This window comes from Anomaloglossus baeobatrachus, chromosome 3 (genome assembly GCF_048569485.1).
Source record: "Anomaloglossus baeobatrachus isolate aAnoBae1 chromosome 3, aAnoBae1.hap1, whole genome shotgun sequence".
NCBI classification, from domain to species: domain Eukaryota; kingdom Metazoa; phylum Chordata; class Amphibia; order Anura; family Aromobatidae; genus Anomaloglossus; species Anomaloglossus baeobatrachus.
Window position 1 is genome coordinate 299,238,892 of NC_134355.1, and position 21,397 is coordinate 299,260,288.

Consider the following 21,397-nt stretch of genomic DNA (forward strand, 5'->3'; position numbering starts at 1 on the left):
CTCACTGTCCACCACACAGAGCAGCGTCCACAGGCCTGGAACAGAGCAGCGCTCACAGCTCAGCACAAAGCATTGCCGCTGCCTCCTGTGACCCCTCTCGACCACCCCCCGGTAAGCTTATTCAGACTTTAAGACGCACCTCTCATTTTCCTCTGAAATTTTTGGGAGTAAAAGTGTGTCTATAATCCAAAAAATACAGTAATTATCAGAATTAAACTGGTAAAAAATATAAAATATGGAACACATATTAGGAAGATATGGTTTTTAGCCATACGTTTGTAAAATTAAACCAAAAAATTAATAAAATTCATGTTGCAAAATTACTATTTCTATTTATTTAATTTATATAGGTATCTGTAGCAGCATTATTTGTGTCAGCCCTACAATACTGTTTTATATAAAATTCCAACAGACTTTTAATTTGTTAAGAGTTTTCCAGAATTTTCACATAGTTGATAGACCTAAATGATCCTAATATGAGACACATAGATTCCTAGCCCACTCTTCCTGTTAGGATGGGTTACTGCTGCAGCCAATCAGTGGCTGCTGATTGGCTGTAACGGTCACCTACAGTAAGGAGGAACAATCAAAAGTTCAATATTTGAGTGTTCTCTATGTATGTTATGACCAGTTTGAGTCCACTTTTAAACTATGTCAAAGTAATGGAAAACCCTTCTTCCTAAAATGACTTCTCATAGGGATAGCGGAATATTTGTATTTGTATTGCTTTCTCAAACTGGGATGTTTTCTAAAATATTTATTATAATTGTTTTCCGCCATGCTTTCATGTAATATATATATATATATATATATATATATATATATATATATATTTTATATATAATTTTCTTCCCATTGAATTAGATATGAAATTGGAGATATATTGTAAAAAATTGACATGTTGATCACATCTTTGCTTTAAAAGCCCCATGTCAAGTGTAAAACATTGAAATAAAATGAAATTTCAAGTGTTTGTCTGCTTGTCTGTCATAATTTTACATAATTTCCTGAATCTTCAATTACATACTACCAAGGGAACTCCTGAATGGTTGTCTCCTGAACACAACCCTTTCAAGTCACCTACTAATCATATGGACATCATAATAGGGAGACCCATCATTTGGGACCCTTCTCTAAGAATTATAGCAGGGAGTAGGCAAGAGACGCTTCTGCTCTAGGGAGCATAGCCTGTCCATGCATTATAAAGCCAGTCATTGATGTATGATGTCACATGTGATTGTACATTTCTCCATCAGCAAAAAGAAAATACATGGAGCAAAAATATAAATGCAAAACTTTTGATTTTGCTTCCATTTTTCATGAGCTGAACTCTAAAAGGTGCTTTACACACTGCGACATCTCTATCGATTGCTAGCGATGTCGCATGCGATTGCACCTACCCACGTCGTTGTAACGATATGTGGTGATCGCTGCCTTAGCGAACATTATCGCTACGGCAGCTTTACAAGAACATACCTGTGCAGCAACGTTGCTGTGACCGCCGAACAATCCCTCCCTCGAGGGGGAGGTGCGTTCGGCGTCAACGCGACGTCACCGCGACGTCACCAAGCAGCCGGCCAATAGAAGCGGAGGGGCAAATATGAGCGGAACGTAACATCCCGCCCACCTCCTTCCTTCCGCATTGCCGGTGGACGCAGGTAAGGAGATGTTCGTCGTTCCTGCGGTGTCACACATAGCGATGTGTGGTGCCACAGGAACGACAAACAACATCGTACCAACAGCAGCAACGATATTAAGTAAAGGAGCGATGTGTCAACGAGCAACGAGTTTTCAGGTTTTTGTGCTCGTTGATGGGCGCTCATTTGTGTTAGATGCTGCGATGTCGGTAATGGCGCCGGATGTGCCTCACTAACGACGTGACCCAGACGATATATCGTTACCGATATCGCAGCATGTAAAGCCCCCTTAAGACCTAAAACTTTTTCTATGTCCACAAAAGGCATTTTTCGCTCAAATATTGTTCACAAATTTGATTTTTTTTATAGTATAAAACATAATAAGTGAGCACATTGCAATTCTGTAAAGATAAATCCAGTTTACCTTTTATTTTATGCTGGCTTTACACCAAATCTGACATTACTTTAAGTTTCACTTGAAAAATAAAACCTGTTTCCCTGACTATATAATCATGTGTATATATTCTTGCAAACATTAGTCACTAATTAAAATATAACATATTATGTGCAACATATTTTTTTTTTCCTTAAATTTGTATTAGAAAAGCCTAGTCTGCTTATTTTTCAACACAGCTACATAAAGGGTGTTTTTACAAATACTGTTAAAGCATACAGGGTCTACCTTTTTGGCATCAGTCTGGACCAAGAGCATTTTTCAAAGTATATCTACTCACAAAGTATAGATGATATCTTCCTAAACAGTGAAACACCTTTCCACAGGTATTCTGGGGTATTGCAGATCAACTCATTGACTTCAGTTCAGGCAAGCTGCAAATCCAAAAAAAACCTAACAGACTGCCTTGCTTATTTCCACCTCTATAGCTCCTTCTCATCGTCGCCATTTTCAGGATCCATTTTTGCTATAAGGGAAGGGTCACACTTGCGTACTGTTTCTGATGCGAGAGCCTCGCCCTCGCTCACCCTCGGCTCAGGCTGTGCTGAGTGTCATGTGACTATGGTCCATTTCTTAAGGGTGCTTTACACGCTTGCGACATTGCTAATGATATATCTTCGGGGTCACGGTATTAGTGACGCACATCCGGCATCGTTAGCAACATCGCGGCGTGTGACAGCTAGGAGCTACGATCAACGATCGCAAAAAGGTCAAAAAATCGGTAATCGTGGACACGTCGCTCCTTTTCATAATATTGTTGGTGATGAATGCCGCTGGTTGTTCGTTGTTCCTGCGGCATCACAAATTTCTATGTGTGACACCGCAGGAACGACGAACATCTTCTTACCTGCGTCCACCGGCAATGAGGAAGGAAGGAGGTGGGTGGAATATTCTGCCCGCTCATCTTCACCCCTCCACTTCTATTGGACGGCTGCCGTGTGACGTCGCAGGGAAGGTAAGTCCGTGTGACAAGTGTAAGCGATGTTGTGCGCAACGGGCAGTGATTTGCCCGTGACGCACAACCAACGGGGCGGGTACACTCGCTAGCGATATCGATAGCGATATCGCAGCGTGTAAAGTGCCCTTTAGAATGGATCACAGCTCCGGAAGAGAGGGAGTGATTAATCCCCCATCTCCTCCATTGTCAGTCTATGTGTATATCACACTGCACTGGGATAACATCCGAATGCAGTTCAATGTTTCTCTCGCACCCATAGACTTATATGGATGCAAGTGATATGGCTCTCGCAGACAATCATAGCATGCTGTGATTTTTTTCCTCAGTCCGTTTAGAGCTGAATAAAAACTCGCAGATCTGAGCTGCAGGATTGTCTAACATGGGGCCGAGTGCAATGAAAGATGTTTTCACATTGCTCTTGTGCAAGTCATTCGCACATGCGACTCTGCCCTAGCAGTAGAGCATAAAAAACATGCCAAAACTTTGCTATAATTGCACCCTGCCACAATCAATTTGTGTGAGTTAAAGAGAGCAAAAGCAACAACAAAAAAATCCCAAACATCTCTCCTGATGTGAAAATGTGCCACCATGTCCGAAAGTTGGTAAAAAGGAATTAGGGGCCCCTTACATATTAAATAAAGCCTGCCGAACGTGCTTAGCCAAGCACTTTTTGGTATGGGGCAGTCAAGAGACATAGCTGTTAAAGATGATTGAGCATGCTTTCTACTGCTTAATACTCTATCAAGCATCGTGTGCTCAGTACTCGTCGACCAAGTGTCGCGGGTGGTCGGATGTGAATATCGTCAATAATATGACACAAAGTGTCTGCTCTCTTCACTGAATGATGCAAGCCTGTATCCCAAAGAGAGCCACTTCCAATCTCTGAATGGCTTTCACTGGGGGTAAAAAAAACAACAAACTCCCCCACCCTTCTCCAGAAATGCTCTGTGTATGGCTGGTTGTATGTGAGCATTGAGCCTGACTGCCCAATAACTGACTTCCATTATACTCGTTACTCGAGTCAAGCCCATCCAAATGTCTCTCCTGCTTGACTAGAGGAGAGAGCACTCAAGTACTTTTGTACTCATTCATCAATAAAGGGAATCTGTCACCAGGTTTATGCTCCCTCATCTGAGAGCACCATAATGTACAGACCGTGACCCTGATACCAGCAATGTGTCACTTACTGAGCTGTTTGCGGACATTTTGATAAAGTCAATGTTTTCTCTGCTGCAGATCTAGCAGTCATACAGCGCTCATGAATATGCTGGACTACCTGGCAGCAGGCCAAGTAGTCCTCAAATGATAATCTACTGCTGATTAAAGAGTGATTTTATTAAAACTACACTAAGCAGCCCGGTAAGTGACCCATTGCTAGAATCAAGATCTCTGCCCCTATGTTATGTTATTCTATGGCTAATAAATAGTATTTATATATATATATATATATATATATATATATATATATATATATATATAAATACTATTTATTAGCCATAGAAATTGATTTAACTCCAAACTAAATCTCGTCATAAACGTGACACAGCTGTTGGCTGATTCTTCACTCAGCCATCGACTATTAAAGGGAATCTGTCACCAAATTTTTGTCACCTAATCTGAGAGCAGCATACCATAGGGGCATATATATATATATATATATATATATATACAGTGCCTACAAGTAGTATTCAACCCCCTGCAGATTTAGCAGGTTTGATAAGATGCAAATAAGTTAGAGCCTGCAAACTTCAAACAAGAGCAGGATTTATTAACAGATGCATAAATCTTACAAAACCAAAAAGTTATGTTGCTCAGTTAAATTTTAATACATTTTCAACATAAAAGTGTGGGTCAATTATTATTCAACCCCTAGGTTTAATATTTTGTGGAATAACCCTTGTTTGCAATTACAGCTAATAATCGTCTTTTATAAGACCTGATCAAGCCGGCACAGGTCTCTGGAGTTATCTTGGCCCACTCCTCCATGCAAATCTTCTCCAAGTTATCTAGGTTCTTTGGGTGTCTCATGTGGACTTTAATCTTGAGCTCCTTCGACAAGTTCTCAATTGGGTTAAGGTCAGGAGACTGACTAGGCCACTGCAACACCTTGATTTTTTCCCTCTTGAACCAGGTCTTGGTTTTCTTGGCTGTGTGCTTTGGGTCGTTGTCTTGTTGGAAGATGAAATGACGACCCATCTTAAGATCTTTGATGGAGGAGCGGAGGTTCTTGGCCAAAATCTCCAGGTAGGCCGTGCTATCCATCTTCCCATGGATGCGGACCAGATGGCCAAGCCCCTTGGCTGAGAAACAGCCCCACAGCATGATGCTGCCACCACCATGCTTGACTGTAGGGATGGTATTCTTGGGGTCGTATGCAGTGCCATCCAGTCTCCAAACGTCACGTGTGTGGTTGGCACCAAAGATCTCGATCTTGGTCTCATCAGACCAGAGAACCTTGAACCAGTCTGTCTCAGAGTCCTCCAAGTGATCATGAGCAAACTGTAGACGAGCCTTGACATGACGCTTTGAAAGTAAAGGTACCTTACGGGCTCGTCTGGAACGGAGACCATTGCGGTGGAGTACGTTACTTATGGTATTGACTGAAACCAATGTCCCCACTGCCATGAGATCTTCCCGGAGCTCCTTCCTTGTTGTCCTTGGGTTAGCCTTGACTCTTCGGACAAGCCTGGCCTCGGCACGGGTGGAATCTTTCAAAGGCTGTCCAGGCCGTGGAAGGCTAACAGTAGTTCCATAAGCCTTCCACTTCTGGATGATGCTCCCAACAGTGGAGACAGGTAGGCCCAACTCCTTGGAAAGGGTTTTGTACCCCTTGCCAGCCTTGTGACCCTCCATGATCTTGTCTCTGATGGCCTTGGAATGCTCCTTTGTCTTTCCCATGTTGACCAAGTATGAGTGCTGTTCACAAGTTTGGGGAGGGTCTTAATTAGTCAGAAAAGGCTGGAAAAAGAGATAATTAATCCAAACACGTGAAGCTCATTGTTCTTTGTGCCTGAAATACTTCTTAATACTTTAGGGGAAACAAACAGAATTCTGGTGGTTTGAGGGGTTGAATAATAAATGACACTCTGAATAAACTTTTCACAATTTAAAAAAAAAAAAAGGAAATAACATTCTTTTTTGCTGCAGTGCATTTCACACTTCCAGGCTGATCTACAGTCCAAATGTCACAATGCCAAGTTAATTCCGAATGTGTAAACCTGCTAAATCTGCAGGGGGTTGAATACTACTTGTAGGCACTGTATATATATTTATATTTATTTACCTAGAATATATATTTTTTAAAAAACTAGCTTAAAACTACGTTTTTCAGATTTCTTTTCCAAGTTATAAGAATCACATACACTGTCACTAGCAAGATATGATAACATAAACCATAATGTAGTAGCCCAATATTTCCATGTCTAACATTATAGAACTGTTCATATACATGAACTTTGAACTCTTCCAGTAACTTTGGGCTGGAGTCACACTAGCAATAATTCCCTCATGCAAGAGCATCGAATGTGATATGCTAATGACACTCTGTTCAAACTCTGTTATGAGCATGATCCGAGTGTCATTCACTGTGTTCCTATCCGCTCACGTGCAAGAATCCAATCACAGATGCAGAGAACGAGGGAGTAACCTCCATCTTCTCCATTGTCAATCTCTGTGTATATTGCACTGCAATGGAATGACAAGCAGTCCGATGTTGACATAGACTTGTATGTGTGCGCGTGATCAGACATGCTGATAGTCATAGTATACTGCGATTTTTTTTCCTCAGCTTGATAACAGCTGAATAAAAACTTGCAGATCTAACCTGCATCATTGAATAACATTGGGAGGAGTGCAGTCTGATTTTTTATCTGATTACATTCAACCGATTCATACACTCTTGTGACCCTGGCCTTTGTAAATTTCTCTAAAGGAATATAATTCTGAGCTGTATATGTATTCTGAGCTGGATATATTGCCAGCAAAATAATGTCGTGTCCATGAGAAAAAATTCTTATATATAGTTGATTATCTCTGATCTACAAATGAAGAATCAAATATTCAGCAACCAATCTTGGATAAGACCTTGCAGCGCAGGGCCGAAATGTTGGTCTTATCCAAGATTGGTTGCTCAATACTTGACTCTTCATTTGTGGACCTGAAAAAATCTATAATTCTGAGCTGAATATATAACATATAACATAATTCTGACCTGAATATATTTCAGAGAAAGACATAAGTTCTTTCCTCATTAATGGTTTAGTATGAAATGCAAAAAATAACATACCTTTATGCAAATGTATATATTATTCACATTGAAAATATATATTTTGTATATTCTGTGGGAAATTCATCAAAATTTGTAGTTAATACACCAATCTTCTTCAATTGCTTGCTGCAGTAAGATATGCTGTGATATACATCAAAGAATTAGATTCCTTTGAGGCCTCAAGCTTTTAGTGTGCCACAGTCTTAAATCTGCACTAGCTATGAGGTGGAGTAGAATCCTTCCATGACACTCGGCTCACGCTGGCAGTACAGCAGGAGCCGAGTGTCATGCGAGTGTCCCTGTGACTGAGGTCCGATAGTGCAAGCGGGCCAGCAATGAGGAGGGGCGGGCCGGCTCTGAGGTGGGGTGGGCTGGCGCGGAGGAGGAGAGGGAGGGATTTATCTCCCTCTCTCCTCCGTAGCCAGCTATTGCCATTTTCGCCCTGCACTTGCGGTACACCGCTGTACCGCGAGTGCAGTGCAATCTTTCTCTCGCCCCATACACTTGAATGGGTGTGAGAGAAAGTGTCTCGCATTGCACCCGCAGCATGCTGCAATTGTTTTCTCGGTCCGATTGGGGCCGAGAAAATTATTGCTCATGGGTGTTGGGACAAAGGTTAATATTTGTCCGAGTGGAATGCGATGTTTTATCACATTCAACTCGCTCCGATTTTCATGCCGTGTGTCTTAGGCCTAAATTTTATACTCATACTACTTGCTGACGTAAGTTATAGTGAATCTTGAGGACTGAAGTTGTCTTCACATCTACTGGTAAACTCTACCTACTTTTTCTGAAAAGTGTCAAGGTTGCTGTAAATGACCCAGAAAGGTCACAACTACACATTGTACAAAAACAAGTATATTTTACAATACATATTGATGAATTCCCGCCTCTGTGATTTCTTGTTGATTGCATTTTATTTCAATGATAATAATACCAAACTATTGTTTCAGAGCCTGAAAGAGAAGAAAAAGTGATAACACCATTACCAAAAGGTACTGTATAAATTATCTAAACTTTTCTAATAATATAAACAAAAAGAAAAGCCAGTACTTAAATTTTCTGAAATGCAGCATTAAAGTGCTGTATCAAATACCAGATTTTTTGCTTTATAAGACGCACCTGATTATAAGACGCACCCCTAAATTTGGTGAAGGAAAAGAGATTTTTTTTTAATGTTAAATGGGGTCCATCTTATAATGCCAGTGTCCGTCTAACAAATCATATAGGGTATATGTCTCTCATAGCCCCCCATCCTAAAATTAGCCCCCTTAATCTGGATATGGCCCCCTTAATCTGGATATGGCCCCCTTATATTGAATATAGCCCCCTTGTGCTGGCACACGTTCCCCATGTGCTGCCCATGGCCCCCTATGGATTGCATACGTTCCCCTGTGCTGCCTATGGCCCCCTATAGATTGCACACATTCTCCTGTGCTGTCCATGGTCCCCTATAGATTTCATTCGTTCCCCTGTGCTGCCTATGGCCCCCTATGGATTGCACACATTCCCCTGTGCTGCCCATGGTCCCCAATGGATTGCACACGTTCCCCTGTGTTAGATATCGCCCCCTATGGATTGTACACATTACCCTGTGCTGCCCATGGCCCCCTATGGATTGCATACGTTCCCCTGTGCTGCCTATGCCCCCCTATGGATTGTATAAGTTCCCCTGTGCTGCCTATGCCCCCCTATGGATTGTATAAGTTCCCCTGTGCTGCCTATGGCCCCCTATGGATTGCATACGTTCCCTTGTGCTGCCTATGGCCCCCTATAGATTGCACACATTCCCCTGTGTTAGATATCGCCCCCATGCTGCTGCCCATAGTAAAATAAAACACTCTTTCCTTACCTCCTCCAGCGCTGATCTCCCTCCTATCTCCCTCCGTGCTTCTGCTCTCCTCCACTTCCTGGTTCTTCATGCCGGTCATGTGATCGGCACAGTAGAGTGAGATCATGTCTGCGTGCCTGATCATAGTGGAAGCAGGGACACCGGGGAGAAACGCTGGAGGGGGTAAGTAAAGCTTTTTTATTTTAGGATGAGCAGCAGCATGGGGGCTATATCTAACACAGGGGAGGCATGTGCCACACAGGGGGGCGCAGGCTAATATAATATGCACCGCTCCCCCAGCCCATGACTGCGGTGCGATTTCAGCACCATGGTAATGGACAGCGGCTGTGCATATTATATTAGCGGGAGCAGGAGATCACAGGCTGCAGCCCGCAGCGTTCACCTGCCCCCAGCAGTGCTCCAGAGCTGCCCCCACATCCCCTGGACCCTGCAGTGTATATATATATATATATATATATATATATATATATATATACATATATATATATACAGTGCCTACAAGTAGTATTCAACCCCCTGAAGATTTAGCAGGTTTGATAAGATGCAAATAAGTTAGAGCCTGCAAACTTCAAACAAGAGCAGGATTTATTAACAGATGCATAAATCTTACAAACCAACAAGTTATGTTGCTCAGTTAAATTTTAATAAATTTTCAACATAAAAGTGTGGGTCAATTATTATTCAACCCCTAGGTTTAATATTTTGTGGAATAACCCTTGTTTGCAATTATAGCTAATAATCGTCTTTTATAAGACCTGATCAGGCCGGCACAGGTTTCTGGCATTTTCTTGGCCCACTCCTCCATGCAGATCTTCTCCAAGTTATCTAGGTTCTTTGGGTGTCTCATGTGGACTTTAATCTTGAGCTCCTTCCACAAGTTTTCAATTGGGTTAAGGTCAGGAGACTGACTAGGCCACTGCAACACCTTGATTTTTTCCCTCTTGAACCAGGCCTTGGTTTTCTTGGCTGTGTGCTTTGGGTCGTTGTCTTGTTGGAAGATGAAATGACGACCCATCTTAAGATCCTTGATGGAGGAGCGGAGGTTCTTGGCCAAAATCTCCAGGTAGGCCGTGCTATCCATCTTCCCATGGATGCGGACCAGATGGCCAGGCCCCTTGGCTGAGAAACAGCCCCACAGCATGATGCTGCCACCACCATGCTTGACTGTAGGGATGGTATTCTTGGGGTCGTATGCAGTGCCATCCAGTCTCCAAACGTCATGTGTGTGGTTGGCACCAAAGATCTCGATCTTGGTCTCATCAGACCAGAGAACCTTGAACTAGTCTGTCTCAGAGTCCTCCAAGTGATCATGAGCAAACTGTAGACGAGCCTTGACAAAACGCTTTGAAAGTAAAGGTACCTTACGGGCTCGTCTGGAACGGAGACCATTGCGGTGGAGTACGTTACTTATAGTATTGACTGAAACCAATGTCCCCACTGCCATGAAATCTTCCCGGAGCTCCTTCCTTGTTGTCCTTGGGTTAGCCTTGACTCTTCGGACAAGCCTGGCCTCGGCGCGGGTGGAAACTTTCAAAGGCTGTCAAGGCCGTGGAAGGCTAACAGTAGTTCCATAAGCCTTTCACTTCCGGATGATGCTCCCAACAGTGGAGACAGGTAGGCCCAACTCCTTGGAAAGGGTTTTGTACCCCTTGCCAGCCTTGTGACCCTCCACGATCTTGTCTCTGATGGCCTTGGAATGCTCCTTTGTCTTTCCCATGTTGACCAAGTATGAGTGCTGTTCACAAGTTTGGGGAGGGTCTTAATTAGTCAGAAAAGGCTGGAAAAAGAGATAATTAATCCAAACATGTGAAACTCATAGTGATGAGCGAGTACTAAACAGCTCGGGTGCTCGAAGCTCGGGCCGAGCCTCCCAAGATACTCGTGTACTCGGCCCGAGCACCGAGCCCAATGTTATCCTATGGGAGACCCGAGTATTTTTGTGAAATGACCCCCCGGCAGCATGTAGAAACCCTAAAAATGTCACAAAAGTCTCAGAAGAGTTCCCAAATGACATGGCATCAGCATGGGGAAGACCCCTTGAAGCATTTATCACTCAAAAGTCACAGCTGTGAACAATTTTGTCCAAGTTTTACGCCATTTTTACGGACTCACCAGAAAACCTTCCAAAATGACACCAAAATGAATTTTCATGGCGGAAATGTTAAGGGCACATACCCAATAGTGAGATAGAGCACCTTGTGTGGCACTCCGATGTCCAAAACGCACGTTTTGTGCTTTTTACTAACGATGTCGGTCATTTTTTTTTTCATTCTATCTCCCGTCGGTCTGTCTCTCTCTGTCTTGTCTGTCCCCCTCTCACAGTCTGTCGGTCAGTTCCCCCCCCTCTCTCTTACTTACCGTTCCCCGATCACTTCTGCGGCGCTGCACGGCTGTTCAAACTCCGGTGGCTTTTCCTCTTTTGAAAAAGCCGGCCGCTCATTAATCAATCTCGTATTCTCTGCTTTCCTGCTTTTCGGCGCCTATGATTGGTTGCAGTGAGACACGCTCCCACACTGAGTGACAGCTGTCTCACTGCACCCAATCACAGCAGCCGGTGTGTGTATACTGTGCAGTGAAATAAATAATTAAATAATTAAAAAAAACGGCGTGCGGTCCCCCCAATTTTAATACCAGCCAGATAAAGCCATACGGCTGAAGGCTGGTATTCTCAGGATGGGGAGCTCCACATTATGGGGAGCCCCCCACCCTAACAATATCAGTCAGCAGCCGCCCAGAATTGCCGCATACATTATATGCGACAGTTCTGGGACTGTACCCGGCTCTTCCCGATTTACCCTAGTGCGTTGGCAAATCGGGGTAATAAGGAGTTAATGGCAGCCCATAGCTGCCACTAAATCCTAGATTAATCATGTCAGGTGTCTCCCCGAGATTCCTTCCATGATTAATCTGTAAATTACAGTTAAAAAACACACACACCCGAAAAATCCTTTATTAGAAATAAAAAACACTAACAAAGTCCCTCATTACCAATTTATTAACCCCGACAAACCCTCCATGTCCGGCGTACTCCACAGTCCTCCAGCGTCGCGTCCAGCTCTGCTGCAGGGAAGTGACAGGAGCTGCAGAATACACCGCCGCTCCGGTCACCTCCACGCAGCTAATGAGATGAGTATAGCGATCAGCTGAGCTGTCACTGAGGTTACCTGGATCCAGCGGTGGATGCAGCGGTGGCCGCGGGTAACCTCAGTGACAGCTCAGCTGATCGCGCTACTCACCGCCGCTCCAGTCAGCTCCATGCACCAACTGAGGTGAGTATAGCGATCAGCTGCTGTCACTGAGGTTAATCGCGGCCACCGCTGGATCCAGCGGTGGCCGGGAGTTACCTGACTGACAGCAGCTGATCGCGCTATTCCCTTCATTAGCTGCGTGGAGGTGACCGGAGCGGCGGTGTCTTCTGCAGCTCCTGTCACTTCCATGCAGCAGAGCTGGACGCGACGCCGGAGTCCGTGGAGTACGCCGGACATGGAGGGTTTGTCGGGGTTAATAAATTGGTAATGAGGGACTTTGTTAGTGTTTTTTATTTCTAATAAAGGATTTTTCGGGTGTGTGTGTTTTTTAACTGTAATTTACAGATTAATCATGGAAGGAATCTCGGGGAGACGCCTGACATGATTAATCTAGGATTTAGTGGCAGCTATGGGCTGCCATTAACTCCTTATTACCCCGATTTGCCAACGCACTAGGGTAAATCGGGAAGAGCCGGGTACAGCCCCAGAACTGTCGCATATAATGTATGCGGCAATTCTGGGCAGCTGCTGACTGATATTGTTAGGGTGGGGGGCTCCCCATAACGTGGAGCTCCCCATCCTGAGAATACCAGCCTTCAGCTGTATGGCTTTATCTGGCTGGTATTAAAATTGGGGGGACCGCACGCCGTTTTTTTTAATTATTTATTTATTTATTTTACTGCACAGTATAGACCCGCCCACCAGCTGCTGTGATTGGGTGCAGTGTGACACCTGTCACTCAGCGTGGGGGCGTGTCTCACTGCAACCAATCATAGGCGCCTGTGGGCGTGGAAAGCAGGGAATATGAGATGGCTGTGTACAGAGCACAGCGCGCCCGCCGGTATAAAGGCTCGGTCACGCTGTGCGGGCCGGCCAATCACTGCAATTCCACAACTAACAGGGCTGTGGCATTGCAGTGGTCTGCCAGCCAATCCCTGCATGAGGGCTGGCTCTCAAAAGAGCGCCAACATGCAGGGATGAAGACCACGAGTACAGCACGAGTATCGCGAAATTACTCGGTACCCGCCGAGCAGCCCGAGTACAGTGATACTCATGCGAGTACCGAGTAGTAACAAGCATACTCGCTCATCACTAGAAACTCATTGTTCTTTGTGCCTGAAATACTTCTTAATACTTTAGGGGAACCAAACAGAATTCTTGTGGTTTGAGGGGTTGAATAATAAATGACACTCTGAATAAACTTTTCAAAATTTTAAAGAAAAAAAAATAAAGAAATAACATTCTTTTTTGCTGCAGTGCATTTCACACTTCCAGGCTGATCTACAGTCCAAATGTCACAATGCCAAGTTAATTCCGAATGTGTAAACCTGCTAAATCTGCATGGGGTTGAATACTACTCGTAGGCACTGTATATATATATATATATATATATATATATATATATATATATATATATATATATATATATACACCCGCCCGTATATTTGGCTTATAAGACGCACCCCCTGCTTGTATTGTATATTGTATTGTTCAAGTGAATTGTGGCCCCTCACTGAACATGTAAATTTTAATTTGTATGCTTTTTGGATTGTCTTCCCTTTTTCCCTATCTACATTTCATTAAATAGTCTAAATTTTAAAAAAAAGAAAAACTGTATATCTTAGCATTTTACTGCTTTTAAAACAACGATTGGAACTTTGTAAAAAAAAAAATATTTTGTTCTTGTTACAATTTTGTAAGGTCTAGAACTTTTTTTTATTTTTCAATCAATGAAGCTGTATAAGGGATTCTTTTTTTGTTGGGAGAAATGTTTTTAATTAGTACTATTAACCCTTTCATGACATTTGACGTACCTATATGTCCTAGATTGGAGGTACTTACTAACCTAGGATATATAGTTCCGTGCTGGGTGCAGTCACCGCCAGGGACTCAGCTTTCCCGACAGCCAAGCCACGGCTCTCACAGCCAGGGACAATGCTCACCCGATACCAAATATGTGTATTTTTTAGTATCTTTATTCATAATGGGAGAATAGTTGAGTAATTTGAACTTTTGTGTGTTTTTTTCCTGCATTATAAAAAGTTATAAAGAAAGCTAAATTTGGACATGTGAAAATACAGAGTACAAGCTACATAATGAATAAAAAGAGTGTTTTTCCTTATGTACACACAGGACAGAATATTTTGAGAAGTTACATAATATAACTATTAGTTACTGTTTAATGTTATGTTTACTACAAATTTTACAGTCTTAATATTAATAAACCTGGCTGGTAGCTTGTATTTGTTAGAATATTATTTATTTGTTTTAGAACAAGAAAGGGAAAAAGAAGAGGAAAAAGCTGTTGTACTAACAGGTACATTTAAGTATAAATAAAAAAATATTATAAAAATTGGATGATTGTGGACATAAGCTTAATTGACTAGTTAAAAGATGATATTTCATTGGTTTATCTAGCATGATCTGTTGTTCTATAAGCTTTAATAATAAAAGTTACAGAACATTATTAGTTTCTATGTTTTATATGATGAGACATGAGGTGTATGCAAGTGTTCCCAAAAATACATAACAAATATCTCTTTGCTACAAATATCACATGTTTAAAATTGAGGCTATAAACCATCAAGTAGTAATCTCCTATTTTCGGAACGTTCCAAAATTAAAAAAAAAAAAAAATTAGTAGAATAGGATGTTGTACAAAATAGATGTAATGGAATCAGATAACTTTGTTCAGTTATGTTTAGTTTTGGTCAACTCATTGTCCATATGTCTATCACATATACTAGCTGAATGCAAGAACTTCTTACTAATATTAATTATTGTTGTAAAATTACTCTGCTGGTAAATTTTATATATATACTGACTATATATATATATACAGTTAGGTCCAGAAATATTTGGACAGTGACACAATTTTCGCGAGTTGGGCTCTGCATGCCACCACATTGGATTTGAAATGAAACCTCTACAACAGAATTCAAGTGCAGATTGTAACGTTTAATTTGAAGGTTTGAACAAAAATATCTGATAGAAATTGTAGGAATTGTACACATTTCTTTACAAACACTCCACATTTTAGGAGGTCAAAAGTAATTGGACAAATAAACCAAACCCAAACAAAATATTTTTTTTTTCAATATTTTGTTGCGAATCCTTTGGAGGCAATAACTGCCTTAAGTCTGGAACCCATGGACATCACCAAACGCTGGGTTTCCGCCTTCTTAATGCTTTGTCAGGCCTTTACAGCCGCAGCCTTCAGGTCTTGCTTGTTTGTGGGTCTTTCCGTCTTAGGTCTGGATTTGAGCAAGTGAAATGCATGCTCAATTGAGTTAAGATCTGGTGATTGACTTGGCCATTGCAGAATGTTCCACTTTTTTGCACTCATGAACTCCTGGGTAGCTTTGGCTGTATGCTTGGGGTCATTGTCCATCTGTACTATGAAGCGCCGTCCGATCAACTTTGCGGCATTTGGCTGAATCTGGGCTGAAAGTATATCCCGGTACACTTCAGAATTCATCCGGCTACTCTTGTCTGCTGTTATGTCATCAATAAACACAAGTGACCCAGTGCCATTGAAAGCCATGCATGCCCATGCCATCACGTTGCCTCCACCATGTTTTACAGAGGATGTGGTGTGCCTTGGATCATGTGCCATTCCCTTTCTTCTCCAAACTTTTTTCTTCCCATCATTCTGGTACAGGTTGATCTTTGTCTCATCTGTCCATAAAATACTTTTCCAGACTGAGCTGGCTTCATGAGGTGTTTTTCAGCAAATTTAACTCTGGCCTGTCTATTTTTGGAATTGATGAATGGTTTGCATCTAGATGTGAACCCTTTGTATTTACTTTCATGGAGTCTTCTCTTTACTGTTGACTTAGAGACAGATACACCTACTTCACTGAGAGTGTTCTGGACTTCAGTTGATGTTGTGAACGGGTTCTTCTTCACCAAAGAAAGTATGCGGCGATCATCCACCACTGTTGTCATCCGTGGACGCCCAGGCCTTTTTGAGTTCCCAAGCTCACCAGTCAATTCTTTTTTTCTCAGAATGTACCCGACTGTTGATTTTGCTACTCCAAGCATGTCTGCTATCTCTCTGATGGATTTTTTTTTTTTTTCAGCCTCAGGATGTTCTGCTTCACCTCAATTGAGAGTTCCTTAGACCGCATGTTGTCTGGTCACAGCAACAGCTTCCAAATGCAAAACCACACACCTGTAATCAACCCCAGACCTTTTAACTACTTCATTGATTACAGGTTAACAAGGGAGACGCCTTCAGAGTTAATTGCAGCCCTTAGAGTCCCTTGTCCAATTACTTTTGGTCCCTTGAAAAAGAGGAGGCTATGCATTACAGAGCTATGATTCCTAAACCCTTTCTCCAATTTGGATGTGAAAACTCTCATATTGCAGCTGGGAGTGTGCACTTTCAGCCCATATTATATATATAATTGTATTTCTGAACATGTTTTTGTAAACAGCTAAAATAACAAAACTTGTGTCACTGTCCAAATATTTCTGGCCCTGACTGTATGTATGTATATATATATATACATATATATATATATATATATATATATATATATATATATATATATATATATATATACATATATAGAGAGAGAGATAAAGATAGATAGAGATATATATATATATATATCTCTATCTATCTATCTATCTATATATATATATATATATATATATAGATATATATATCTATATATATATATATATATATATATATATATATATAGTGGTGTGAAAAAGTATTTGCACCCCTTCCTCATTTCTTAGACTTCTGCATGTTTGTCACACTTACATGTTTCAGATCATCAGACGAATTTAAGTATTAGCAAAATAGAAGAAAAAATGTGGACTGAAATGTGCTCGGATTAAAACATGATTTTTATCAAATCCTAGTAAAATCAAAGGACCAGACAAACATATAAATAAGTACGTTAAGCACAGCAGTTTTTGAAAAAGTCAATAGACATCAATAATTAGGTCAGATGTGATTATTATTACAAAAGTCACAATTACTGTACAAGGCTAATGCCATAACTCATAAAAAAGCACCCCAACAAAAAACATCAAAAAAGGGAATATATATATATTCCCTTTTTTGATGTTTTTTGTTGGGGTGCTCTTTTATGAGTTATGGCATTAGCCTTGTACAGTAATTGTGTATATATGTATATATATATATATATATATATATATATATATACAGTTAGGTCCAGAAATATTTGGACAGTGACACAAGTTTTGTTATTTTAGCTGTTTACAAAAATATGTTCAGAAATACAATTATATATATAATATGGGCTGAAAGTGCACACTCCCAGCTGCAATATGAGAGTTTTCACATCCAAATCGGAGAAAGGGTTTAGGGATCATAGCTCTGTAATGCATAGCCTCCTCTTTTTCAAGGGACCAAAAGTAATTGGACAAGGGACTCTAAGGGCTGCAATTAACTCTGAAGGCGTCTCCCTTGTTAACCTGTAATCAATGAAGTAGTTAAAAGGTCTCGGGTTGATTACAGGTGTGTGGTTTTGCATTTGGAAGCTGTTGCTGTGACCAGACAACATGCGGTCTAAGGAACTCTCAATTGAGGTGAAGCAGAACATCCTGAGGCTGAAAAAAAATAAAAAAAATCCATCAGAGAGATAGCAGACATGCTTGGAGTAGCAAAATCAACAGTCGGGTACATTCTGAGAAAAAAAGAATTGACTGGTGAGCTTGGGAACTCAAAAAGGCCTGGGCGTCCACGGATGACAACAGTGGTGGATGATCGCCGCATACTTTCTTTGGTGAAGAAGAACCCGTTCACAACATCAACTGAAGTCCAGAACACTCTCAGTGAAGTAGGTGAATCTGTCTCTAAGTCAACAGTAAAGAGAAGACTCCATGAAAGTAAATACAAAGGGTTCACATCTTGATGCAAACCATTCATCAATTCCAAAAATAGACAGGCCAGAGTTAAATTTGCTGAAAAACACCTCATGAAGCCAGCTCAGTTCTGGAAAAGTATTCTATGGACAGATGAGACAAAGATCAACCTGTACCAGAATGATGGGAAGAAAAAAGTTTGGAGAAGAAAGGGAACGGCACATGAGCCAAGGCACACCACATCCTCTGTAAAACATGGTGGAGGCAACGTGATGGCATGGGCATGCATGGCTTTCAATGGCACTGGGTCACTTGTGTTTATTGATGACATAACAGCAGACAAGAGTAGCCGGATGAATTCTGACGTGTACCAGGATATACTTTCAGCCCAGATTCAGCCAAATGCTGCAAAGTTGATCGGACGGCGCTTCATAGTACAGATGGACAATGACCCCAAGCATACAGCCAAAGCTACCCAGGAGTTCATGAGTGCAAAAAAGTGGAACATTCTGCAATGGCCAAGTCAATCACTAGATCTTAACCCAATTGAGCATGCATTTCACTTGCTCAAATCCAGACTTAAGACGGAAAGACCCACAAACAAGCAAGACCTGAAGGCTGCGGCTGTAAAGGCCTGGCAAAGCATTAAGAAGGAGGAAACCCAGCGTTTGGTGATGTCCATGGGTTCCAGACTCAAGACAGTGATTGCCTCCAAAGGATTCGCAACAAAATATTGAAATTAAAAATATTTTGTTTGGGTTTGGTTTATTTGTCCAATTACTTTTGACCTCCTAAAATGTGGAGTGTTTGTAAAGAAATATGTACAATTCCTACAATTTCTATCAGATATTTTTGTTCAAACCTTCAAATTAAACGTTACAATCTGCACTTGAATTCTATTGTAGAGGTTTCATTTCAAATCCAATGTGGTGGCATGCAGAGCCCAACTCGCGAAAATTGTGTCACTGTCCAAATATTTCTGGACCCAACTGTATATATATATATATATATATATATATATATATATATATATGTATTGGACATGTGTCCCTACTGGTAAATGTTCTTAGAGGGGTTCATACAAACTGAACCGGTGGGATACTGTGCCTGTATTCAAAATCAAATAGTAAGTCGGTAATGGATCTGGTAGGTCAAAAAGAAATTACCAATACATAAGGTAAGAAAGACAGTGCTTATATTACCTATAAAAGTGAATGAATGCAACAGGAGGACCCATAAGAGTTTACCACTTGTCTGCTTGCTTTGTCTGCTCTTAATAAAGCGAGCAGACATGTCACAAAAAGCACGTTGGTGTGTCCGGTCTGGGTCCTCCTATTGCCTTCATTCTCATTTTTTATGAACCCCTATAAGTATAAATACCAATAGGGACACATGACCACTATATATACCGTATTTTTCGGACTAATAGACGCACCGGAACATAACACGCATCTTGGTTTTAGAGGAGAAAAATAGGAAAATCAAATTTTAAGCAAACAATTTGGTCATGACACACTGTTATGGAGCGAGGATCTGCTGCTGACACTGTTATGGGGGTAATATCCCCAAATTCTATACTAAGGTACCCCATCCTGGTAATGATCCTCCTGCCTTGTATATGATCCCCAACCTTGAATATATGTCCCTCATCCTGATAAATACCCCCATCCTGATAAATACCCTCATCCTGGTATAGCCCCCCCATCCTGATAAATACCCCCATCCAGATAAATACCTCCATCCTGCTATATACCTCCATTCTGCTATATACCCCCATCCTGCTCATAATATACCCCCATCCTGCTATATACCCCCATCCTGCTCATAATATACCCCCATCCTGGTATATGCCCCCATCCTGCTATATGGCCTGTATCCTGTGGCACAGAAAAAAAATAAACATTTATAGTCATCTTTCCTCGTTCCATGCAGCGTCACTCATCTTCCTGTCTGTGTCAGCAGCAGCACCGCTGATCTGTGTGGAGCCGATCCCCTGCAGCATCGCGACGTCCTTCTGTCTGCTGGCTGATGTGTGTGAAGACTAGCGGTGCACACAGCGATGATTTCATCGCTGTGCTCACCGTTCTCTACATAGAACAGTGGGTCGGCAGATAGGAGGAGATCGCGATGCTGCAGGGGAACGGTGACAGGTGAGCATACTTATTCACTGCCCCCCACGCAGATGATACATGGGGGGCAGTAAATAGAGCCGCACATGATCACTCTAGGCTGTAGTTGCCAGGGGTGATCACACGGTCCGGATCTTTACTATGCGTGCACTCTCCACCCATCATCCGGCCCACCTGTCTGCGCCGGCTTCAGCTCTGAGTGATGATGGGCAGGAGGATGCATGCATATTAAATGAGTGGGCCCACGTGGTCACGGCAGGCTGCTACAGCCTGCTCGTGCCGCCGATGACCCGCTCCTCTGCAGCACCCTCATTCCCGTAGCCCTACATTCAGACTATAAGATGCACCCCCCACTTTCCCCCAACATTTGGGGAGAAAAAAGTGCGTCTTATAGTCCGACAAATACGGTATATATATATATATATATATATATATATATATATATATATATATATATATATATGTATATATATATATATACTGTATATATTCTTTTTTTGATCTTTTTGGTGGGGATTCTCTTTTATGACATATTTCAATATCCTTGTATAGTAATTGTGACTTTTGTAATACTAATCAAATCTGACCTAATTATTAATGTCTATTGTCCTTTTCAAACACTGTTGGGCTTAATGTACTTATTTGTATGTTTGTCTGGTCCTTTGATTCTTAATAGTATTTAATAAAAATCATGTTTTAATCTGAGCACATTTCAATCCACATTTCTTTCTCCAATTTTGCTAGTATCTCTTTTGTGAATATGTGCCTAATTATACCACACTGGAATGATGTAATTTTTTCCCCTCTCCTTTTTATAAATATGTAATTTATTTTCGATGGATTTTCTTGTTTTCAAAATGTAAATATTAGACAAAGATAACAAAAGTAAATACAAAATGTAGTTTATAAATTAAGGTCTTTTTCATTAAGGGCAAAAGAAAGCCAAACTTACTGGTCCCTGTGTGGAAAAGTGATTGCTCCATAAAACCTAATAACTGATTGGGC

General features: G+C 41.5%; 1 protein-coding gene across 50 annotated transcripts in view; it reads left to right on the forward strand.

Moving 5' to 3' along the window:
- The window catches only part of TRDN (triadin), a 1,152,170-nt gene that overhangs the window by 603,238 nt on the left and 527,535 nt on the right, over window positions 1-21,397 (forward strand). For all 50 annotated transcript variants that reach the window (XM_075339946.1, XM_075339974.1, XM_075339964.1 and 47 more), the window contains 2 exons: window positions 8,270-8,311; window positions 14,689-14,733. In XM_075339946.1, coding sequence (XP_075196061.1) covers window positions 8,270-8,311; window positions 14,689-14,733 — 87 coding nt within the window. The remainder of the gene's footprint in view (window positions 1-8,269; window positions 8,312-14,688; window positions 14,734-21,397) is intronic.